General features: G+C 59.3%; 2 protein-coding genes across 12 annotated transcripts in view; one reads left to right on the top strand and one right to left on the bottom strand.

Moving 5' to 3' along the window:
* Window positions 1-21,206, top strand: part of CSNK1D (casein kinase 1 delta) — a 33,331-nt gene extending 12,125 nt beyond the window's left edge. For 3 of the 10 annotated variants that reach the window (XM_040456725.1, XM_040456718.1, XM_040456726.1), the window contains 7 exons: window positions 6,734-6,882; window positions 7,379-7,607; window positions 8,274-8,444; window positions 8,863-9,011; window positions 10,747-10,918; window positions 11,447-11,586; window positions 12,864-14,509. In XM_040456725.1, coding sequence (XP_040312659.1) covers window positions 6,734-6,882; window positions 7,379-7,607; window positions 8,274-8,444; window positions 8,863-9,011; window positions 10,747-10,918; window positions 11,447-11,586; window positions 12,864-13,250 — 1,397 coding nt within the window. In that variant the 3' untranslated portion in view covers window positions 13,251-14,509. The other 7 variants (XM_040456729.1, XM_040456724.1, XM_040456727.1 and 4 more) reach the window with 4 other exon arrangements.
* SLC16A3 (solute carrier family 16 member 3) overlaps window positions 20,455-24,294 on the bottom strand; it is a 7,705-nt gene continuing 3,865 nt past the window's right edge. Inside the window, exons 3-6 of one of the 2 annotated variants that reach the window (XM_040456731.1) lie at window positions 23,921-24,168; window positions 23,314-23,457; window positions 22,209-22,967; window positions 20,455-21,503 (exon numbers count right to left, since the gene is read on the bottom strand). In XM_040456731.1, coding sequence (XP_040312665.1) covers window positions 21,247-21,503; window positions 22,209-22,967; window positions 23,314-23,457; window positions 23,921-24,143 — 1,383 coding nt within the window. In that variant the 5' untranslated portion in view covers window positions 24,144-24,168 and the 3' untranslated portion in view covers window positions 20,455-21,246. Of the gene's footprint in view, window positions 21,504-22,208; window positions 22,968-23,253; window positions 23,458-23,920; window positions 24,169-24,294 lie in introns of both variants that reach the window. The other variant, XM_040456730.1, reaches the window with a different exon arrangement.

Genomic DNA, 24,294 nt, shown 5'->3' with positions numbered 1-24,294 from the left:
TTTCTTTTCTTTTCTTTTCTTTTCTTTTCTTTTCTTTTCTTTTCTTTCCTTCCTTCCTTCCTTCCTTCTTTCCTTTCTTTCTCTCTCTCTCTCTCTCTCTCTCTCTCTCTCTCTTTCTCTCTTTTTCTTTTTTTTAATGTTTGTTTGTTTTAGAGACAGAGACAGACCATGAGTGAGGGAGGGGCAGAGAGAGAGGGAAACACAGAATCCAAAGCAGGCGGATTCAAACCCATGAACTGCCAGATCATGACCTGAGCTGAAGCCGGACCCCCGACTGACTGAGCCACCCAGGTGCCCTTCCCAGCCCCACTTTCTGCATGGGAGCTCATCCCCCCTCCCCCCCCCACATGTCTTCCATAGGATTAGAGACTAAAGTAGGAAAGAAGGTTAAATCCGTCTGAATACAGCAGTGTATTTGGCATGAATCACGTCAAACATCGGTCTTGGGATTGGGAACAAGGAATGGCATCTTCTGGCTTCTTCAGAATTTTGCATAAGTCCCTTAAGAGTTATGGAATCACCCCAGAAATTAAATGTGTAGGTGTTTAAGCTTTGGTGGGAGTGGGGTACAGAGGAAGGAATAGGGTAGGAGTTAAGTTTTCAGGACAGAAGATCTGGCCCAAAATAGGAAGTAGGGGAAGGGGACACCAAGAAAGGATGGATGGCTCAAGGACCCCCCCCCCACTTGCACACACACTCTAAGAAGGGGTCCCTCAAGCCTGTGTTTGAGATCATTTGCCTGGTGCAGAGCCTTTTGTCAGATCATCTGGCTGTTTTTCTCTCAATACAAAAAGAAGTTTGTAAACCATAAAACCCCAGAAGAATACGGAGAAAGAGCAACTTGTTATGTTTACCCAAGTCAGGCCGCCTCTTGATCACTCAGCTGGCAGCTCATGAGTCCTGTGGGCCTGGCAGACACAGCGATCTTAAGGGGGTGGCCAGGACCAGGATGACACGTGGCTCCCCCAGTGCGCTCCATCGCACGCACCACCATGGCCCTATCCGCTGCTGCACCAGGAGAGGATGCCGGCCCTGGACACCACAGTCTCTGGAAGCTGAGGCAGGAAAGCGCAGCATTATTCAAGGATAAAGATTTGGGGCCTTCATCTGGCACCCCAGGGCAGCTCAGGCTCTCTTACAAGCTGTCATGACCAACTTGAATTTTTTCAAACACACATGAACTGTTGTGCTGGTAGGCCTGGCCTGAGCCAGTGAAGGATCTGGTAGGGGAAGGGAGTCGAGGTCCTGAGTAGGAACCCTTCGTCACGGGTATAGACCAGCCTCCCCTAGCCTTGGCTTCCTCTCAGTGCCTTCTCCTGACCCCTCTGCATCGCCTTTCCTGTTCAGACTGATTGCTGATCTTCGAGGAGGAAGAGATCAAGTCACAGGGCAGCCCGGTTAAAAACTCGTCGCCCATGAAGGTGGAGGGGTTTCAAGAGGACCCTGGCAGAGGAGCCCACTCTAACTGGTAAAAGGAAGGTGGCTCCTGTGCTCTGCCAGCAGTTGTCCGTCCTGGTGGGACGGCAGAGCGCATTCCTGCTGCGCGGTCCTGCGGCTGCTCCTGCCCGACACTGCTCTTTGCCCTGAGAGCCCGGCGCAGGAAGGAGGGCGTCACCTGGAAACACAAGACCGGGATGTTTGCATTAAGAGCGGAGTTAAAGTGCGCAAGACCATCTTGTGTACGCAGCCAGGGCAGCTGAAATCCGGAGACCACGGGGCCCAGGGCACAGTTCTCTAGGAGCGTGAGAAGTGACACGGTGCGTCCCGGACAGTGGCGTGTGTGAGCTCACACCTCTGCCCCTCCTTTCCCACAGCGCACTGAGTGGTGTTCCCTGGGCGGGTAACGCCCGGTTCTCGATCCCTTCACCTGTTCATGGCGTCCGGGCTGGTTCCAGGTATCGGGCATTCCAAAGATGCTGCAAACGTTTGTGTAGGTGCTCAGGTGTACAGTCATTTCCTTTTCTCATGGGTGAGTGTCTAGGGGTGGAGTGGCCGAATCAGAAGGAGGCGAGAGCTTTTCCTTTTGAATAAACCTCCAGCTGCTTTCCAGTGGCTGTTCCCTTACGCTCCCTCCAGCAGTAACCAGGGCTTTATGGTTGGTGTCTTTCAGTTTGCCTGGGTCATTTGTCATCTGAATTCCTGAATTTACTGGCATAAAGCTGTTTATGATAGTTCTCTATTAGCCTTTTCCTGTGTGCGGAGGCCTCTTGCTGATACTGGTAATTTGTGCCTTTTCTGTTTTTCCCTGAGCAGTCTGAGTAGAAGTTTATCAAAAATATTTTCAAAAAAACAGCTTTTGGTTCCAGTCGTCGCTCTCTCTGTGTTGTTTCATTGACTACCACTCGATCATTTTTTATGTCATCTGCTTACTTTGGGTTTAATCTCCAATTCTCTGACGTCATTGATGTGTCTTTTTTTAATACAGGCGTTTAGTTGCTATAAATTTCCCCCAAGCACTACGAGAGCGCATGTCGTAAATCCTGATATGTTGGGTTTTCAGTTAGTGCAGAATGCTTTCTAATTCCTCTTCTGATTTCTCCCTTGATCCATGGGTTATTTTGAAGCATAGTATGTAGCTTCCAAATATTGGGGGTTTTCCAGAGAGCTCTTTGTTATTTCTGACTGGATTTCATGGTCTTCTGAGAGCACACTTTGTACGACTAGAATCCTTTTAACGCTAGGCCTGTGTTATGTCAGCATTGGGTCTGTCTTGGTGACCGTCCCGTGTGCACTTGAGGACACTGTGCTCTGCTGCCCGAGGGGCTGCCGAGGACTCCGTCAAGCTGTGGGTTTGCCGATCTCCTTGCGGCTTTGCTTTGTGTGTTTTGAAGCTGTGCTGTTAGCTGCATGAACGAGTGGAGTTGTTAACGCTCTCCTGATGAGCTGACACCTTTATCCTTACGAAATGACGGGCGTATCCCTGGGAACGCTCTGCACGGCAGCCTGCTGTGTCCCATGTGGACCCAGCTCTTGTGCGCCCTTTGGTCTGAAGTTGATGTCGTGCGCTGGCCTTTCTACAACCCGTGTGTGTGTGTGTGTGTGTGTGTGTGTGTCAAGGGCGTCTGCCTGTGATGGTGTGCTTCCTTTCCCTCACTGCCAGCCTGTGTGGTCCGGTCCTCCGGCGCTTAAATTTGCATGTGATAAACCCTACGCTGCGTTGTTATTTTCGTTTGAACAGTCCTATCTTTTCAAGGGATTTAAGTAATTTTAAAACCTTACGTGTGAACTTACGTTGTTATTTCCAGTGCTTCTCAACCCTTTGTGCGGGCCCACGCTTCCGTCGGTCTGCTGCCAATGGAGTCTACACCTTTTTTATAGACCTGGAGATCTTCTCGTTACTCGCTTTCTGAGGCTTTTTTCCTCCATACTTGAAAGAGGCTTCCCACTGTGCTTTTCTGAGGAGCATGCAGTGATCTTGGTCTTTGTCTGGTTTATGTCACATGGCGTTTCCCTGGCTGTTTTCGAGATGCTCTCTTTATCTAGTCGTGAGCGATTTGATTCACAGGTCTGGACGCTTGTGCGATGTTCGTTGTGGCCCCGGTGCGTGGGGCTCGCCGAGCTTAGGTTGGTGGGTTTGTTGTCTTTACCCAGCTGCTGCTTCCAGCATCCCCTCTGTCCCCTCCTCCCTCTTTCCTGGGGGCTGCGTGATGCAGGTGTCTGGTGGCTCGAAGCTGTCCCGGAGCTCACTGAAACTCTTGCTGCTTTTCCAGTAGTTCTGTGCCTCGAGTCACACATCTTTTCTTCTACGCTGTCTGATCTCAGACCCTGTAGTTCTCCTTTCTGGAAGTTAGAGTTGAGTCTCGTAAATCCCCCATGCCGTGCCTTCGTGTAACTTTTTGACACGGAATACAGTTGGAGTTGATAACGTGTTGTCCATCTCTGCTGATTCTAACACCTGAGCCAGTTTCAGCGGACCGTTCTCAGCGCGGGTGTTTTGTGCCTCTTTGCATACCTGGTCATCTTTGGACGCCAGATGCTGTGACTTCCGCTGGCTTGCACGCTCGGTATTAACTCTGCTGCTCAGATTCTTCCTCCACTTGGTCATAAATGGGATGAAGTCAGGTTCCTTTTGCCTGCTCAGTCTTTGCGTCTCTGCTGACACTCAGGCTGGGAGGGGGCGGCCTGTGCCCTGTCTGTCAGGCCTGGGCGTTGTTCGTTCGTTGTCTCCCGTTCAGTGTCTTAGAAACCGTTTTTCCACGTGTCCTGTGTTTTGTTAAGTCTTCTGTTTTTGCAGATATGAGGGTAAATTGGGCCCTTATTACTCCCATTTTGGCTGGATGTAGGGAAACTTTAAGCTTTTAAAAGAAAATAATAGTATCTGTTTCTGACTCACGGTTTCTTATACCAGAAACATTACTCATTAAGAAAAAGATTGATATATTCATCTTTGTTAAAATTCCTCATCAAAACACTCCAAAAGAAAAAAAAATATGCCTCACATAAAACCGGCAATAGTTTAGTATCCAGAATCTTTAAAGAACTGCTATAAAACAGGCAGAAGATTCCCTGATAGAAAAGTTGGCAAAAGACACTTGTCGACATGTCAGAGAGAAAACTTGTGGCCAGTAACCACATGGAAGAAAGATCCAGATTGAGAATTTAGCGTGACACCGTCTGTATACCCACTTGGGTGATAAAAATTGAGCGATCTGGCGGTCCTCTTCCACAGCAGGGACTTGCCCACTGCTGGTGGGTGTGTGGGGTGGGCTCTCCAGAGAGTCTCTGGAAACAATTTGACATTATCTTGTACGGTCAGATAACTTGTGCTCTGTGTTTGTAGGTACGCGCCTGGGGGATAAACTAGATGTGAACGAGAACTTCGTGTGTTAAGAATTTGCACTCGTGGGCATAAATACGGGTATACTGAGTAGCACTGTTTATAATGGAAGCAGACCCAAACAGTCCAAGTGGTGAACTGTGGTCTGTTTTGCAAAGGGAATACTGTACAACATGTGTCCTTTTTGACAAAACTATTTAATAGAACTGTGATTCATTTATATTAGTTTTTGGTGTACACCATAGTGACACGACAGTCCTGTGGGCCACACAGTGCTCACGACAGGTGTGGTCACATTTGTCACCATACCGTGCTCCGGCAATATTATTGACTATTCCGTGTGCTGTACTTTTCATTGCTGTGACTTTTTCTTTTCTTTTCTTTTTTTTTTTTTACTTACTTATTTTATAACTGGGAGATTGTACCTCTTAATTCCCTTAACCTGTTTGTTCCACCCCCTCTGGCAACCACCACTTTATTCTCTTTATGAGTTCGTTTTTGTTTTTTATTTGTTTGTCTGTTTTGGGTTTTAGGTGATGCATATGAGTGAAATCATATGGCATTTGTCTTTCTCTGTCTTAATTCACTTAGCCTAACACTCTAGGTCCATCCATGTTGTCGCAAACGGCAAGATCTTCTTTTTTTATGGCCGAGTAATCATGCACCCTCACTTTATTAAAAGCAAGGGAATGACACAGTTCTGGATGGTCGTTATTCGGGGAGCACGGGAGTGAGAAGTGCACGGGAGTGTGTAATGTGCAGCACGTGAGGTTCTCAAGAATGCTCTTGGTCTGGGTAGGTGATCTGTGCTACAGACATTTGCTTCGTGATGCTTTAAAAAGACAATGTATTGGATTTGTTCTCATGAAACATGGAAAAATTTTGAGTAATTGATTTTAAGAATGAAAGGGGGTTGCCCCGTTTGTATCAGGACTTGCCGTAAAGCTGAACTAAAAAACATTTAGTGTCAGAAAGTGAGGCAGTGCTCAAAACACAGAGGCACAAAAGCCTCGATTGATGGGTTTGGTAGATGGTCTCAGGACTGACTCAGGCGCCTCTGGGGGCCCTGGGTAGAGCACCACGGACAGCCAAGTGAGTGACCGGGGGGCGGGGTGGGGGGGGGCTGCAGTGCAGACCAGAGTGTGACATAGGTACCTGTAGGCCCGTAATGGTCCCAAAAAATGATTGAATAAGTAAACTGGGGGAGAAGAGACAAACCTGTGTAGAAGAACCTGAGTAATGTGTGTGGATACTCCCCCCACCCACCCCGAAGAATGTGGAGCATGACCCCCCCCCCGACATCCGAAGTGTGGGCCATACGTAGTGGTGGCCTCCCAAAGAGAACAGAACTGGGGAGGGAGAATGAGCGCATCTCAGTTAAGCGGTCAAGGTCGTGTCCGCAGTGATGGCGTCACCTTGACGGCACGGACCCCTGACACGAAGAGAAGGGTGCTCTGCCTCTGCGGTCTTCCTCCCCAAGCCCATCACGCAACATCAGACACATCCCAACAGAGGGGCGGCCCCAGCACCCCCAGAACTGCCGGGCCACCGGAAACGAGGGACGACGTGAGAGATGGCTGAGTCCAGAGATGCCTGGGGAGACGTGAGGAAGGGGCAGACAGAGGATGACAGGAAAACCGAGGGCACCTGAACGGTGTGGACTTTGGTTGACAGCAGCGAGCCCGTAGTAGTTTGTGATTTGTGACACATGCGGCACGCTGACGGGAGGTGCTGACGGAGTGGGGGGGAGGCGGATGGGAACTCCGCTCTTTCTAGACGAGCCCCTCTTGTCCTCTGGCACCTTCTCTCTCTTGCGCCTGCTCACTCCGCCACCCGGGATGCTGGCCTCTCCCCGTGTCACTTCCAGCCACTGCCCGCCAGCCCTTGTCGCATGGCGTGTGTCTCATGTGGTGCGTCTGAGTGTGTGAGCACAGGCGTGTTGGGTTTCTCTTGCAGTGGGCATCCCCACCATCCGGTGGTGCGGGGCGGAGGGGGACTACAATGTCATGGTGATGGAGCTGTTGGGACCGAGCCTGGAAGACCTGTTCAACTTCTGCTCGAGGAAATTCAGCCTCAAAACTGTCCTGCTGCTTGCTGACCAGATGGTAAGAACCCCGCTTTCCAAAGTGCCGGGGAGCCCGGGTGCTCGATGCCTGCTTGGTTTGCCTCGGCAGTGTGATGGCGCATTCGGGTGCGGTTCCCTTTGTTTTACGCCTGTTGGTGGGTGGGGAGAAAGTGGGCACGCGGTCACCTTTGCTGCAAGGCACTGACGGTTGGCCGGCTTTGGAGACTGCCCCACACGGTGTCGCCCATTCGCGTGTGGGACTCTGCAGAGAGGCCGACTGGTGCAGACCCTCGTCTGGGAAGGGGGCGGTCCTGTCACCAGCCAGCAGTCCACCCACCACCAGAGCCAGCGAGGAAGACGGCAGGGGTCCCGAAGGTGGTCCGATCGGCGCCCTTCACTGGTTGTTGAGTTACTCTGCTCTGACCAAGGGCACGGGACGTGCAGCTAAGGGCGCAGCCCTCACTCTGCCGAGCCAGGATCCTTTTCCAAGGCTGCTGCTGGGGTTTAATGTCTCATCGTTCCTTCTCTGCTTCCAGATTAGTCGCATTGAATACATTCATTCAAAGAACTTCATCCACCGAGATGTGAAGCCAGATAACTTTCTCATGGGGCTGGGGAAGAAGGGCAACCTGGTCTACATCATTGACTTTGGGCTGGCCAAGAAGTACCGGGATGCCAGGACCCACCAGCACATCCCCTACCGCGAGAACAAAAACCTCACTGGGACGGCGCGGTACGCCTCCATCAACACGCATCTTGGAATCGGTGAGCCCGTGGGTGGTGGGCTCTTTTGTGCCCCCGGTCACTGGCCCAGGCCGCCTTGGGCATGTCCGTCCCTTAGTTCAGGGAAAGGGAAGCCCCTTGGGACACCCTGGGAGTGGCCAGCATGTTTGGCATGGAGGCTGTCATCGAACCTTTGTAGCGAAGGCTGACTGTCCGGACTGCGGAGAACCTTTTGTGAGGTGTGGTGGGGGCGGGTAAGTGGCTGGGCTTTCTGGCAGTAAACTTAATATTGGTATCGCCCATCCAGGGGTGCCAGAGCCCCTAAAAGCACATCAGGGGTGACTTGTGGTGAGAAAGAATCCGAGAGTATTTTCTGTAGCTTTAAAAGTGCATTTCCGGGGCGCCTGGGTGGCACAGTCGGTTAAGCGTCCGACTTCAGCCAGGTCGCGATCTCGCGGTCCGTGAGTTCGAGCCCCGCGTCGGGCTCTGGGCTGATGGCTCAGAGCCTGGAGCCTGTTTCCGATTCTGTGTCTCCCTCTCTCTGCCCCTCCCCCGTTCATGCTCTGTCTCTCTCTGTCCCAAAAATAAAATAAACGTTCAAAAAAAAAAAAAAAAGTGCATTTCCCCAGTAAGCATGCGCCTGGGGTCTTGGCTTTGCAGCTGCAGGCGCACGTGTGCTGTTCTTAACCCATTTCCCATCTTTTCCAGAACAATCTCGAAGGGATGATCTGGAGTCACTGGGCTATGTGCTCATGTACTTCAATCTGGGCTCTCTGCCCTGGCAGGGGCTGAAGGCAGCCACCAAGAGGCAGAAGTACGAACGGATCAGCGAGAAGAAGATGTCCACCCCCATCGAAGTGCTGTGTAAAAGCTACCCCTGTGCGTGTCCTCGAGTGCAGGCGCTGGGTGGGCCTGTGGTCTCAGGGTGGGGTTAGGGTGGGGGTGCTGGGAGGCCAACGAGTCCCGCGTGGTGAGGAGGGGAAGAGTCCGTGGGTGACCTGTCCTTGGGCTGGTGGCGGATTCCTGTCCCTGGTGCTCCTCTGCTTTCCGGGACCAAGGACCCATGGAGTTCTTTGTTCCTATGGAGAAATGCCCTGGGGGGAACCAGGCTGTGCTCTGTGGTGCTGGGTTTTCTTAAACTGTTTCCTGAAGTCTCAGTTCCCTCCCTGTGTGAGCACTGTTTCGGACGACATGTCTCGCGTGCCCGGTGTGTGGCAGGCAGTGGTGGCGAGAGCATCTGCAGCCACCAGCGCCCCGTTGGGCGCTGCTAGGTAGCACTGAGTATCTTGTTCTGCAGCTGAGTTCGCCACGTACCTGAATTTCTGCCGCTCCTTGCGTTTTGACGACAAGCCTGACTACTCCTACCTGAGGCAGCTCTTCAGGAATCTCTTCCACCGCCAGGGTTTCTCCTATGACTACGTGTTCGACTGGAACATGCTCAAATTTGTAAGTGCTCTGCCGGCTGGTTAGACAGAGGCCTCCGCCAGACGAGCTGCAGGTTTTAGAAGGCGTGTCTGCCGCCTAGGGGGAGCCGAGTGCACCTGCTAGGGTCTTGGCCCGGTGTGGGGTGCATCTAGCCAAGGCCGGGAGGTTCCAAGAAGCAAGATCCCGGTGAGGGGACAGTAAAGAAGGCACTGTGTCAGCGCTGGCCCCCCTGGAGCCAGTGGAATGTGTCTTCTGGCGCAGGTCTGCCTGGAACCAGGGCTCTTACTTGAATGACAGACCATGAGAATGTCATCTTATTATCATTCTCCTCACCAAGAGCGCCATGGCTTTGACTGCCTCTGATGTTGAGGTGTGGCTCCCGAGCGTTTGTCGTGCAGGGGGGTATGGCCAAGGCCGAGGGCTCCTGCCAGGTGACGTGACCACCTGCCCCTCCTCCCTCGGACCCAGCCGTGTGGGTGAGCGAGCTGGGTGGGTACTCGGGAGGCGCGGTGCCTGGGTCCAAGTGCGTTGACTTCCTTCGTTCGGGGGTTGTTGAGTGGATGCAGGTTTGCACGTGACTGCTGGGGGTGGGGGTGCAGAACTTGAGCTTTGGTGTTTGCCTTCTCTAAAGCAGGCTGCCTGTTACAGGAATCTAATTAATCTTGAGATACTATTGCCAGAAACTTCCAGGGTTTTTTTGGAACTTCTTCCTCTTTTGTTACAAATTTGTTATATTTAGTTACGAGCTTAAAACAGAAATTGGAACCTTTCCAGGGTGACAAGATCCGATGGAGGAGCGGAACCTCCTCTCTAGACAGCATAAGCCAAGAAAGGATTATTTTGCGGCCTCGCGGGTACCCGGGTGTTCGTGCAGGGGTCTGTGCCGTGTGTGGGAGAACCAGGTGTGCCGCAGTGGGCTGGCGCGGGACGTGCCCCCACAGGTCGCCCAGAGTCTGGGCAACGTTCTGGCGGCATCCCCCTCCCAGTAGGGCCGGCCACCCTTCTCTGGGCAGGGCTGGGGTGTGGCTCATCGCAGCTCTGTGGTGCTCCTGCTGGAACAGCCACGCGGCTCTGCGCCGCCACTGAGAAGCTGCCACGGGTGGCGTGTTACTCGAGTGGGTGCGGAGGACGACTTGTGCGGAAACCGATGGTGGCTGGATTTGGCCCGTGGGCTGCCGTTTGCAGACTATTGCCTTACGGCACTGGTAATTAGAACGTGGTGGCGGGTGTCTTGTCCCCACTCGCCCGGTTCATCGTGTAACTAGCTGTTTGTGCTGGGAGCGAGTTAAGTGGTGTCCACCACGTGGGTCCTCCTAGGACAGCTCTGGCTACCTGAGTCCTTGTCATGTGGGCACTGGCCTGACATCCGCCCTGGGGCCGGAGATCTGGGCTCTGCTCAGGCCTCCCACCCACCAGACACCGCCACTTTCACGTGCCTCTTGGATCCTCTGGATGCCAGCACGTTGGGCCCACCGCTGTCCTGACTTTGTGTGATTTCCCGTCCCTGTGTGGATGTTCACAGGGAAGAGGCCACCCAGTTGCTATCAGTGAGGGGGGTTCAGGGGTGTTGGGGACCTCCTCTGTGCACTCATAGGGTCAAGGGGCAGGCCTCTGTCCTGGAGGGAGCGGCACCTCATCCCAGCTGGCCACAGGTCCCAGTGCCCCTGGTGTGTTCTTGAGTCGCAAGGGGCAGCCGGGACCCTTGGGCAGTTTCCACCGAACCCTGTTCAGTCTAGTCTTCCTGCTTCCTTCACAGGGAGCCAGCCGGGCAGCTGATGACGCTGAGCGGGAGCGCCGCGATCGAGAGGAGCGGCTGAGGCACCCTCGGAACCCAGCCGCCCGCGGCCTCCCCTCCACGGCCTCTGGCCGCCTGCGGGGCACCCAGGAGGTGGCTCCTCCCACCCCCCTCACCCCTACCTCACACACTGGTGAGTGGGCTGGGGCCTCATCTCCCCAGCAGGCACCGGGGCTTCTGGTGTGCACGTTGGCCGCTCTGGTTGTTGGAGCTGCAGGGCCCCGCGCCGGGTGAGGCTGTGTGCGTCCCACTTCTGGTCGACTCTGGTTCCCGAGGATGGGCAGGCCAGGGGACGTGTGTTTCACTGGACTTGGAGGACCCTGCCACAGAGACATGGATGGCTCCCCTAGGAGCCTCTCTCCCCGCCCCTCTTTCCCCTCCATGAGCGGCCCCCTGAGCACGGAGGCCTCGAGCTGCCCCCTTCTGCTGCTTGTGCTCCTGGGAAAGTCCGCCCGCAGCCAGCACACTGGTGTCCCTGGGCGCTCCGCGGCCCCTGCCCACCACTGCCGACCTGGAGATCTGGTGGGGCCCCGCGGGGTACAGCGGCACCCACCTCCCCACGTGCTAGACGCCGAGGCCGCTGAGGAGAGGCCTCCTCTCGCTGATGGCAGGGCTGCCCTGAGGCTGAGGCCTCACCCTCACCCCGTCTCCTCTTTTCCAGCTAACACCTCTCCTCGGCCCGTGTCTGGCATGGAAAGAGAGCGGAAAGTGAGTATGCGGCTGCACCGCGGCGCCCCCGTCAACGTCTCCTCCTCCGATCTCACGGGCCGACAAGATACCTCCCGCATGTCGACCTCACAGGTATGTGCTCCGCACAGGCACGCACTCCGGGCTCGGCGAGGTCGGGACGCTGCGGCCCATGGGCCTCTCTGTGTCCGAGCTAGTCTTCGGGCGCCAAGAAGAGTGGGGCGAGGGTGTGGAAGGCTTCGTTCCTTCCTGCTTCCCCTCGGCCGTCCTTTCCGAGTGTTAAGCGGGGAGGGACGCGGCGCCCCTTGCGGCTCTGCAGCCCCTTAGTTCAGAGCCTACTGCGGGCTGTGCAGAGGAAGGGCTCGTCTCCCGGCCGCGCTGGGACAGGTAGTGGGGCCTTTTCTCTTCTGTGGCCCTCCTCGCAGCCCATCCCCAAGCCAGCCCTGGAGGCTTGGCCGTCTTCCGGTGCAGACTTGAGATGCCACGCCTGCTCACACCACATGTCTGTCATGGGCACACACAGGCTTGGAGGCCCTTTGCTCACGCTTGTTGGGCAGGCGGTCCCCGTGGATTGCCGGCGGCCCCTGGAAGGTGGCCTGGACAAGCCTGTCGGCGCGCGGGTGAGCGTTCCCGTCTTCTGAGGTCCCTGCCCACCTGCCTTCTTTCTGACGAGGCAGGTGTCCTCAGAGAAATGGCTCGGTCATGCACACGGGTCCCTTCCACCCACATCCTCCTCTTCCCTCTCTGGCTTTGGTGCCGTGGCTCTTCTGCGTTCACCCACGTGCCCTCCACAGATGAGCTCTTTTCACACACTTGGACCTTCTTGCTCAGGTAGCTGTCAGGTCCCTCTCCTGCTTCCAACAGGGTCCTCCGGGTGCCTGTGTGCCCCGTGGTATCTGCGGGGGGTTGGGGGGACGGGCACTGGTTTTGGGGAGCACCCTGGAAGCCCGGGCCCTGGGTCACGCACCCCCGGCGGTGCCCCTCCGGCTCACTGTGGTACCTCTCCCGTTGACGAGTTAGCCTTGGGCCCTGCTGCTGGCACACGCTTGGTGCTGGGCGTATCTTGGTGAATTGCTGGGCCAAGCACGTTGGTTAGGAGAGCACAGGGTCTGTGAGAACTGCCCAGGACCTCAGTTCCGCAGCGTCCGCTTGACCTTCTGGCAGAGGAGCAAGGAGGGAGTGCTCCTGATCCCTTTTATCTTAGCCCGGTGAAGTGAACAGTTTCGGTGTGACCACCTCCAGGTTGCTGGCGGTTCTGCCAGAAAGGGGCTGTCTTTGCACGTAACTTTTTCCCAGAGAGGTTAAGGATCCCTGTGGTTCTAATTGTGGGGCTCGAGGAGTCTGGCCAGCGTAATGAGCTTGGGCCCCACACTGCACCTCCCTCCCCGCAGGACTCCGAAAGGGCTGTGGGCTTCTTCCCCCAAGCCCTGGAATCCATGAATCGGCAGCAGGAGACAGATCGTAGGCAGCGTCTGCCCACGCGTGGCCGAGAGCCCAGGCATACAGTCTGCTCCAGGGCCCCAGATACCCCAGGCAGGGACAGTCGGGAGTCTGTGGACCCCAGGGGCTCTGTCTGGACTCAGGATCTACGTTCTCGACCTCAGCCAGCAAAGGTGAAGGAAGGGGCAGAGCTAATTCTCTTTGAGGGAAAAGAACGTACATGGAGGGTTTGGGACGACAGAGGGCCCGAGGCTGCTGGGACCAAGCCCAGCTTCTCCCGCACAGTGTGGCCAGCCTCAGCCCACGTGCCCTGGGGCCTTGCTGTGAAGTCTCACTGAGCAGAGGCGAGTTTGCAACTGGGAGTCCCGTGTTCCGCGTCCTTGTTCTTTGTGCTTTCCGTGTGGAGAAGTGTGGGACTGGACCAGAAGGACGAGGCTCCAGAGGTGTGATGGGGAGGTGTCTCCCCTCTGATAGAAGCACTGGGCTCCCTGGGGGTCTTCTTAGGGTCTTTGTGTTGAGGACACGGCCCTGGGATGTGTCCCTGACGCACCCCCGACCCAGAGATGGTCCCTCCTTTGGGTTTTCTGGGTCACCCACCTGCGCTCTTGGGAGACTCTGCACCAGGCTCCTGCCCTCCACGGGGGGTGACGGGCACCCTGTGGGACAGCAAGAGTCTCTTTCTGAGATTCTTGGCGGGGGTTGCCCCCCAGTGTCGGCCCCGGTGGTTTGGAAGTTCCAGCTTGTGTGATTCTGTGGGTTCCGTTCACTCTTCCCCAAAGAAAGCGGGGTGCAGGTAGAGCCAGGGATGCTTCTGTGAAGCGAGGGCGGCCCCCATGGGGCTGAGGCCGTGCGTGTTCTGTCCACCTCCCCCGCGGCTGCTTTTCGTCTGGGTTCTCTGTGAGCTTTGAAGAGATGTCGTGTCTTGTGCAGATGTGCGATGTCGGAGGCAGTAATTCTTCCCAGAAGGCGCTCGAGCCGCCGGCCGTCCTGTGGGGGACCCTGCTGACTCTCCAGCTGGGCGCGGGGAGGGGCCGTTGACATCTGTGTCCCTCGTCCCCACCCCTTAACCGTGGTGCGCTCAGACTTTGCAGGAGGGTGACCGTTCCTTGCCCCTACTTCCTTCTGGAGGGGGCTTGTGCTAGAGCACGGTCCGCACGCTCCCGACCCAGGGCACGAGTCCCGACTTCTCAGCCAGAGCAGTGAGGACCCCAGAGGGCATCTGGGAGATGAACCTGTTTGTGAGTTTCTGTCTTTGAGAAGAAAAGGCCTCGTGGGTCCGGTGCCGTGAATGGAACGTGACACGGCCTCTGAGGTTAACCCCTTTCCAGTAAGACCCGTGGCCCCCTTGTCTTCCCTGTGGCCGGTCCGCGTGTCAGGAGGGGTGGCCAAGCACAGGCAAGGCCTGGGGGCGGGGCCCACCGTGGGCCCCCATCCGGAAGTGTCAGGTTCACGCTCTGCCCGATGAGGCGAGACGAGAGTTCCTGGGGTCCCCTCTGGGGCAGCCTGGCCGGGTCGCGGACCCAGTTGAAGCGAGGTGCGGAAGGCCTCAGTCCTGCTTGCCGGCGGAACCCTTACCAACGGCTGTCTTTTCCCCCCACCTCAGAATAGCATTCCTTTCGAACACCACGGCAAGTAGCTGCACGTCTCCCGCTGGAAGGCAGCACCGGTGAGTGTGCTCATGTCGGGGCCCGGCAGGCGGCAGGCGGCAGGCGCCGGGCGGTGGCGGGCGCGGACCACCCCTGCGTCCGCCCCGGGGGTGCGCAGGCGGGACCGGGCTTGCATGCCGGGTGCTGCAGGGAGAGCGCGCGCCCTCCGCCCGGTGCTTTTCCGTGAGTGGATTCCGGAGCGGCCGCGCTCAGCCGCCCGGTCTGGGGGCGCGCGGGGCGGCCCTGGGACCCTGCCCGCCGTTGCGCTGGCCGTCGGCCCCGTCCAGAGCCCGGGGCTGTGCGCTCCTGCGCGGCCCCGGCGGCCCCAGGGCACTCGAGCCGCCCCGGCCCGGGGTCCGTAGTGTGGGGCGCGGGGTGTGTCGTCCTCAGCTGAGCGGCCGTGCTTGGTGGGGGCTCTTGCGCTCTTGCTGCGGGAGTCTCCCGGTGGTCTCTGCCGCCCTGGCTTTGTCACTCTCTTCTTTCGCATTTATTTCTGTCCTCGTTTGTTTTTCTTTCCGACCTCGGTCTCTGCTCAGCATCCCGTCCGTGCTGCCGTCTGTATTAACCCGTCAGCCACAGCCGCCTGCTCCCCTGCCTGCCGTCGGCGCATGGCTGGGCACCCGAGCCAGGCCCACTCCCGTTGGTGACGCCGTGGCTCCTCGTGGCCAGGGCTCGCCGCCGGCGCCGCTGCGGCACCTGCCACGGTTCCGGCGTGGCCGCGTTCCCCAGGGCGCCCTGACGGGAGCTGCTTCTCCCGTCTCCCCCCCCCCCCCCCCCCCCCCCCCCACGGGGAGTCCCGGTGCCCACACGGCGCCTCGTCCCTGCTTCCTGAACGCCAGGTTACTTTCCAGGAAGGGGGTGCTGGGAGCAAGTACCTCTTCCGGCTTGGACTCTGTCTGGTCTGATTGTTCTCGAGCTTCTAGCTCCGTGGCCACCCGGCCTCCTTGCTTGCATGCTTCTTCCTCCTTCCCCGTCTTCCTGTCACTCGTTCCGCTGAGCACGTGTCCTGGCCGCAGAGGGACCTTCCGGCGTGGCTGGGCGTCTGGCGCGGGCGTCCAGAGTAGGGTCGGGCAGCGTCCGTGTCCTCCCCCCCCCCCCCCCCCCCGCCGTCACTGCTGTGTCGTGCCCAAGTCTGGCCGGCCCCGTGCCTCTGGCCTCATGCTGACCTTCTCCTGTGCTTTGGCTCCGACAGATTCCCGGTCGGGTGGCTTCCAGTGGTCTTCAGTCTGTGGTGCACCGATGAGAACTCCTTTCCGCTGTGAAGGGCAGACAATGCATGGCTGGTCTACTCTGTTACAATGGCTTTACTAGTGACGCGCCCCCCGGTCTAGAACCGAAACGTTAACACCGGGAGCTCTCCAGGCCGCCCGCCCAGCGACGCCCGTGGGGGAAACAAAACACAAACTAACCCGGACAGACCGCAAAGCTCTGCCGTCGCAGGGGCTGCACCGAGGGCCTCCCACGCGGCCCGCTCGTCTCGGGCTGGGAAGAAAAGCAGAGTGTGAGAGACAGTTGCAGAGAGAACCAGACTCCCGCTCAAGAGCCTTTCAGTCCCCCTGCGGTGGCGGCGCCCTGCTCCCTGACGAGCCTACTGTAACCACCGATCTTCTACTTGGTTAAGACAGTTTTGTATCATTTTGCTAAAAATTACTGGCTTAAATCTGTGTAAAGAAACCTGTCTTTTTATTGTTCCTTTCTCGTCTGTTTCTGTGGTCCTGAGACAGATGTTGCCTCTAAAGAGCCCCCGGAGCAGAGGCTGGCGTGGAGCTTCCGCGTAGGCAGAGCGCGTCAGGGAGCAGAACGCGGGCGCCGTCCTCTGCTTTGTGGTCTGCGTGTCGTGGGGTCCGCTGTGGAGAGGGGTTTTCTCGTCAGAAGTGCCGTCCCGTGTAGACGTGTGTGTAAGTGCCCCGTGCGTGTCCGTGTGTGTGCCGTGTGCTGTGCGTCTTGTGGCCTCGTTGCGCTGGTGCTGGCTGTCACTGTCCCTTCCCCACCTGAAGCAGAAGGCCCGTGCGACGAGGTCCTTGGAGCGGTTAGGGAGCCAGGCTGCGCCTCACCCCCCTGGACTCGGCCAGAAGGAAGCCGAGCACCGAAGATCTCAGAGGCCAAGGCTTTGCGTGGCGCGTTGCTGGTGCCTCAGGAGAGGATTTCGAGCGAGAGACGTCGGACCCTCCGTTGGGGTCACGTGTGGTCGTTGTGGTGGTGGTGTTGCCTCCGTGTCTTTGAATTTGGGAAACGTTCTGAACGGACTGTAACTGTGATCAGTGTAGATTGGCCCTCAACGTGTGTTAACATCTGTGTGCTCAGAACCAAGGGCGTGGCGGTGTGCCCGGCACCGGGTTTGCCCACAGAGGCCTCGGCCCAAGGGAATCCACCCTCAAGTGCCAAGAAGCCGGTGACTCGACCTGTGTCCAGGAGGGTGTGGTGTCACGCACTTCCTTCCGGGACTTTTGTTGGGACCTAGCAAACCCCACGGGGGTCAAGAAGCAGGGCGGGGCTGAGTCTCGCCAGAAGGAACCTCTCGGGGCCCCTGGGCTCCTGGTGGTTTGCCAGGACGCTCCCTCATCTTGTCGCAGGCAGAGGCGCCAGGTGGCAGCCCGGAGCCCCCGTCGCGGGAAACAAGGTGCAATATAGGTGTTTGTGGGAACTTCCGCCTCTCCTTCTGCCGCCCCCTGCACAGTGCTCTGTGTGGAAACCAGGGCGCTGGCAGCAAGTGGACCGGAGAAGTGTCCGTCTCTGTTTTCCCTTCCTGCCCCCTCAGCCACTAGCGCCGGAGTGCGGCCATTTGCTTCTTTGTGAATCCTGAACTGGCTGTTCTGTTTGGGGGCGCGGGGCCTGGGCCAAGCGGGGCGGTGGGAGTGCGGTGCGAGCTCGGGCGGGTCAGGGTGGGCTGGGGACCCTCTCCAGAGGTACGCCTGCCCCTGGCGGGGCGTGAGCAGCACAGCCCCCCCCCCCCCCCCCCCCCGGGTGCTGCCCGACGCCGGTAGGGACAGCCTTCCCACGCTCTGCATCTGGGCTTCCACCTGAAATTGCCGGACGATCCGAAAGGCGGGCCCAGCTCCCCGGGCCCGTGGCTGTGCGGCTGTCCGTCCGTCCGTCCGTGCACACTTGCTGCCCTCCCGGTGTTTAATTCCCCGTCACGACTGCAGGACGCGTAGTTGCAACGTCTGTATCAACCTGTGTATCGGTGGCCGGTCTCTGACTTGGCACGTTTGTGTGATCACTGCATCTATGTACTACCACCGTGTAAATAATAAATCCATGATGACTTCTACCTTCCCCCCTCCCCCGCCCTCCACATGGTCTTTATTTCATCCGTTTGAGAGGGGCGCTGTGTGTCTGACCTGCCCGCGGCCCGTCGGTGGTGTTGGTATAAGCTGGTCGGGAGCAGGTGGCCGGGTGGGCTGCCACTTCAGCGGTTCCAGAGCCGACGCCTGCGCAGGCCGTGCACACACACGTGCCGGTGCGCTCGGGGGCCCCTTCTCCCCCCGGCCTGACCACCTTCACGGAGCAGGTGCCTGAGCCCCGTGGCCCCACAGGCAGCGCCAAAAGGAAGCACTGTCACCTGCCCTGAGCATTGTGGGGAGGCAGCCGGCCTGTCATGGTCGTACGGCCGCCGAGGGGGACATGGTTCCTGGGAGGCAGCTCCAGGGTGGGCCCCTCCATTTGTTGAACTCACAGCCTTGACCTCCCTTTCCCACGTGCACTGTTGAAGCCCTCCAGCCCCCGTGAGCCCCACACCCCACCAAACAAGAAGGCGTGGGGTTGGCCTACGTGCGCCTGAGGAGCCAGCTGCTCCCCGCGAGTGTGCGGTAACCCAGCACAGCCCTCCCCTTTCTGCCAACTCTGGCCGAGCCCAGTGGGCCGCCGGGTTCCGGAAGAGGGCTGGGCTCTTCCTTGGCCCTCCCCACTTCCCAGCCACCAACGTTGGGAAAGCAAAATTCGGGCCCCTTGTTGCTCCCCTCAGCCCAGGTGGCAGGGAGACCAGCCCCGAGCTGCCCTCCTCTGTTCTGCTGGGAGGGGGCCGCGGGCAGACAGGGGCCGTCACGCTGCCCTCTGCCCAGAGCCTGCCTGCCCTGTTCCTTGGCCTCTCAGCAGTGGAAGATGCCTCATGGTCCCCATCTTCCTGACCCAGGGACCAGCCGCTGGGCTGGGGCACAAGGCTCAGTACTCAGGAGTGTGTGCAGAGCCTCCGCTGAAAGCCGTTTGGAGCCCCTCCTGGAAACCCCACACCCTGTCCTTCGTCCCTTTGTCCTCCTTCTGTGTCCAGAGCCTGGGTGCTGCCTCCCGTGTACCCGTGTGTTGGGTTACAAGGGTCCACCACGTTGTGCGTCCTTGAGGCCATGGATTGGGTGCTGGGAAGGACTGGGCAGTCCGTCAGGGCCGCTGCAAGTGCCGCCTCCCCCCATCGGGCACCCCCAGTTCAGGGCCCACACGCATGCACCAGGGGCTTCTCCGCATAGGCTCTTCCCAGCGTTTGTATGTGGCAGGTCCACCCAGGTCCGGCCAGGCTAGGGGCAGCAGTCTGGGGTGATTTGGGGTGACGTGTGCGTACCTTCCAGGGAGGGGCCAAGAAGGCCCACCGAGGGGGGGCTTGGCACGGGCGCCTGCCTCACTTCATATGGGGCAGTCTCCACGGGGTGCTGGAGGGTTAGGGATGGCCCCACGAGCACTGACTGCTCTCCCTGACTCGTGTGAGGGAGGAGTGCTCAGCCCTGGGTGGCCACAGCTTCCTGAGGACATCCAGGTTTCCTGTCTCCCATGTTGGGCCCGGCCGGAAACACCTGGAACCAGAATACTAGGCAGATAAGACTTCCTTGCTCACTCTCTCCCTCTGGCCTTGAACCTCAGCCTCCGGTCTGGGTTGGAAACGTTGAGACTGTGCCCAGCAGGGGGCCTTGGGTCCACCTCACGTGTCCACCAAGGTGCCGGCTAAGGGGACAGGTGGACCCGCGTTCCCTAGGCCAAGGGGAGGGTAGAGGAACCCTTGCTCACCCTGGAGCGCGCGGGCTTACCCATGGACCCCAGCCCCCCCGCAGCTGTGTGCATCCTGCCTCGATTGGGGCGATCATCTCAGAATCGCTTAATGTTAAGCATCCCCAGGGCAGGACTCGCGGGTTCGCTGGGCCCCATGCTGGGCCAGCCTTAGGACACGGGCATGGAGACGGGTGAGAACACACACTTCAGTTGCTCCTGGCCAGCGCTGGGAAAGCAGTTTAGGGTGAGGGTTGGGGAGACTGCAGCGCGAGGTCCAGGAAGCCCACAACAGCTCTTCATGGCCAGCAGCAGCCAGACGGAGCTCCTGCGGCCGAGAAGGGGGAGGGTACAAACAGCCCAGTGGGCCCTGCCTGGCTCACCTGAACACGGGCCAAGGGCAGTAGATGAGGGCCTCTGCCTTGACCCCTGCGGCAGCTGGCATCGCCACAGCCCCCGCCCCCCACAGAGGGCCTGGGCAGACCAGGATGGGCATCAGAGCCCCGGGGCTGTGGGCAGGTGCTGCAGGGGGGTGCCTGGCTTCACACAGCTCGAGGGGCACATGGAAGAGGGAGAGCAACAGCCCCCCGGGGGGGACATCTCTGGCCGGGACAAGGTGTGAGCTTTCACTTGCTTTTCATTGCAGAGGAGCAGGGACGTGGCGTCTCTCCGGCTGCACGCGGCCCGCCAGGGTGCCCGCTGCCGTCCCCAGCGCCCGCGACGCACCACCTACTGAGGCGGCCCCAGCGGCCTCTGACCGGGCTCCCAGCCACGCAGGCCACCACTGGCCATGAGGGCAGGTGGGTGTGAGGTACCCAGGGCGAGGCCGAGCAGGGCTGGACCAGGAGGACGGGAGCAGATGCCCACCCTGGGTGCTGGCCACATAGGGCCACGATCAGCCAACCGAGGGGTGAATAAATGGAAGGCAGGAAGATCATTTTCTTTAAACACACACATAGTGAACACGAATCACACGTATGTCTCAGCGGAAGTGCCCACGCCTCAAAGGGGCTCCTGGGTGCGGCCAGACCCCTTCCAGCCACGGGGCCCCTGGGTGGATGCTCTGAGCCATCTGGGCTCCAGCAACACAGGGTCCAGAGCCAGCAGCGCTTAAAGCCGACCCAGCTGACAAGGGCCAGAGCCACTTTGTAAAAATGACCAGGTTGTCTGTTGAAAAAGTGAGTTCGGAGCCAACGGTCAGACCCCTGCCCCTCGTAGAAGGAGACCCCGGCTCTTTGAAGACATTCCTTCCAAGGTGGCTCCTCCCATACGCGGGTTTATTTCAGACCTTCAGAAGCGGAGGAAGGGAGGTTTGTCCCCCAACACTCGGCGAGGGGCGGGCTAGAGCTCCGTGGTGGAGGTGGGGCGGGACGGGGTGCAGCCAGCCACATGGGGTGGGGGGGGGGGGTCTCTCCCGAGACGGTGCCGCTCCGCCCCTGACCCCGGTCGTGTTGTCTCTGAAGCATGGGTTTCTAGGTCCCTGAGCACAGCGGTGGGCACCAAGCTGCTCTGGGGTCAGCAGGCTGTGTCCTGGTGCAGACGGCTTGTAACCTCGAGGCTTGGCTCTACCACAGACCTGCTTTGGAATGACACGGTCCCCACCTCACCAGCCCCCCGAGACACACGGACGGCCCCACCCAAGCCGGTCCTGTTTGTGAAATAAACACGAGCCTTGAAGTCTCTGTCCGGTTCCCTCACCCCTGCTGGCCTCCTCCGCTCAGACGCTCGTTTCTGGGGTGTGAACCACCTCCCCGTTTTTCTCAGGCTCTGCTTTCAGGAAGTGTTCCACCTCCCGAGAGTCCACCCTCACGTCCGCGGGGGGCTTGTGGCGCTCCCCCTCCTCCACAGCCGCCTCGGGCCTCTTCTTAATGCAGAAGAAGTTGCCCAGCACCAGCACGAGGGAGGAGGCCAGCACCTCGGCCCCTGCCAGGAGAAACACGTACTGGTAGACGTGCGTCGCATCCAGGAGCTTGCCTACAAAGGGGAGACAGCGTCAGCCTGGGCTGAAGGTCACCCCCACGGTCACCAGCTACCTGTGCACCGTTGTGCTGTTGGGGACAGCCCAGGGGCACCCTGTCCCGGCTTCTCCCTCACCACAGGCAGCACAGACCAAGAGGCTTGGAGGAGGGTTTGGAGCCGTGCAGGTTCAGGGTGGGAGCCTCGTCTGGGGTGCCCGGAGGTATCTGGTCACACTGCCTGTCACCTGTCACCGTGGAGGCCTCTTGACCGTGGCCTTCACGGGAACTGCCTAGGCCCCAGAAGGACCCCAGGACCCCCGAGGCACAGCCCTGGAATTCACGGGGTCCCCTGTGGGTGCGGGCCTGCAGAGTCAGCTGGAGAGACCCTAGCCCACACCGTTTAAGTTTACGCCCCGGTATTTTCTCAGCCTTTGCAAAGGGTGAAAGCCCAAAGTGACCAAAGCCGACCCCCCTCCTGGGCTCTGAGCTGGCCTGCATGCAGGGACAGCACCACCCTCCGGATTCGGGCACGTGCCCGCCTTTGGTCTAGGCCCGTGGCCCCCTCCGTGGTGGACCAAGCAGGTCCTCAGGAGTGGGGCATGGCTGGCGTTCACTCCTGCTGGAATACGGGTGGCCTGGCCACATTGGTAGGTGTCCCTGCAGCCAAGAGCCCTCCCATGGTGGGTCCCCCTCCCCAGGAAGGCTGTGACCCACCACTCACCGCCCGACGGGGGCCCAATGAGCACGGCAATGGCTTCCAGCAGCAGCACGAGGCCAATGGCACTGGAGAACTTCTGGGTGCCCACAATCGCCATGAGCACCTCGAACTGCAGGGCCCCCACCATGCCGTAGGAGATGCCGAAGAAGATGCAGAAGACCACCAGGCCACCGTAGTCGCTGGCCGTGGACCCCGTGAGGTCCGTGAAGCCGTTGAAGAACATAGAGAAGCTGAAGAGGTAGACGGAGTACGGTCGCACCTTCTTAAGCCCCGTGATGAAGCCCGCGGCGGGCCGGGCGAAGATATCGATGAAGCCCAAGACAGTGAGCAGGAAGGCAGCCTGGGTGTCGGGCACACCCAGGTCCTTGGCGTAGCTCACCACGAACACGGGGGGCACAAAGAGCCCCAGCACCATGATGGAGGCGGCCACGGCGTAGATGACAAAGCCACGGTCCCGGAAGACGCTCAGGTCCAGCAGCCGCCTGGCTGGCCGCTGGGGCCCGGGCCCCGAACCCGGCCGGGATGCCTCCAGGGGCCTCATGAGCGCGGCACACACGCAGCAGTTGAGCAGGAGGCCCCCCAGGATGAGGAAGCCGCCCCGCCAGCCATAGTGGTCCTGCAGCAGCTGCCCCAGTGGGGACAGGGCGCACAGGAACACAGGGCTGCCCGCGGCCGCCAGCCCATTGGCCATGGGGCGCCTCTTGTTGAAATAGCGGTTGAGCATGATGAGGGAGGGCTGGAAGTTGAGTGCCAAGCCCAAGCCTGTGGGAGGGGCAGGCGGGGAAAGGTGTCAGCTCAGTCCTCCTGGCCCCTTGTCCCTGTCCCCCGTGTGCCCAGACACAGGCTCCGGCCTGAACAGTTGTACGTGGGGTCTGTGGGTGTCCACGCGAGGGGACCCGGTGTGCATTCAAAGCCCCTGTCACCAACTAACATGCTGGGAGAGACAGACGGGGAACGAGGGACAGACTGGCGCCAGGGGTGGGAGGCAACCCACTGCCGCCCCCTCCCAAGAGGCCCCTCGATCTGGATGCGCCGCCCGGCCCGTTATCTGGCCACTGAGGAGTGAGCGTGCCGTGGCCTGCCCCGCTCCCTGCTGGGCCCCACTCACCGGTGATGACCCCGGTAGTGAGGTAGAGCTGGATGATGCTTCCGCAGAAGGATGCAGCCACCATGCCCAGGGATGCCAGGAGGCCACCCGCGAGCATGACGGGCCGGCAGCCAAAGCGGTTCACACACACGCTGCAGAGTGGGCCTGGGGGTGGGGGGCAGAGAGCTGGGCCCGGACTCTCCCTCCCTGGTGCCCCCTGCCCCAGCTCAGCAGACAGGCCAGGTGCCCAGGATGTGAGTCGTGCCCAGACACCTTCCCAAGCCAAGCACGGTTTGCAGCAGAATGCCCCCGGGTTGGTCTCTTTTCTGTTTGCTCTGTTTAGGCGTCGAGACCCAACTGTCCGTAAAGGACCGTTCCAGAGCCTCGTTCTCTGGGACCACGTACAGCCACGTACAGTGCAGGTACAGCCTGTCATCGGACAGGTCTTACAAAGACTTGGCCTGTGCTGGGTTTGGCCCCATGGAGAGCCACGGATTTGGGGCAGAAAGGGGCCCCCCTGGGCCCTGCCCATCTCCCACCCCCAGGCCTTCTTGCTTGTGTGCAGCTCTTAGCCAGAACTGAACACGGTGAACTCCAGAGGTGACCGCCGGGTGTGACAGCCCCTCACCTGTCCCGTACAGCATGGCCAGCAGGATGGAGGAGATCCAGGCCGTGTCACTGTAGCCGATCCCAAACTCACGCATGAGCTCCTTGAAGAAGACGCTGACTGCCTTGGGGAAGGCGTAGGAGAAGCCCGTGATGACGAAGCAGCCAAAGAGGACGGCCCAGCCCCAGCCCCCATCAGGGGCCTTGATGCCGGTGGGACCCTCGTCAACCACGGCGCCGCCCATGGCCAGGAGGACAGGTTGTGCGTCCCTGAGGAAGGAAGGCAGGCTGCCTGGGTTGTCTGGCTGGGTCAGCCCCTGTGCTACCTGAGAGCCCCGCCTCCAGCCCTCACCTGGGGCCTCACCTGCACTTGGCCCCAGGCTGGAGGGTCTGGGC

Source organism: Herpailurus yagouaroundi, unplaced genomic scaffold (genome assembly GCF_014898765.1).
Source record: "Herpailurus yagouaroundi ecotype Mexico unplaced genomic scaffold, PumYag 217, whole genome shotgun sequence".
Lineage (NCBI taxonomy): Eukaryota > Metazoa > Chordata > Mammalia > Carnivora > Felidae > Herpailurus > Herpailurus yagouaroundi.
Note: the sequence above shows the minus strand (reverse complement) of the source record. Positions and strands in the feature narration are given on the sequence as shown.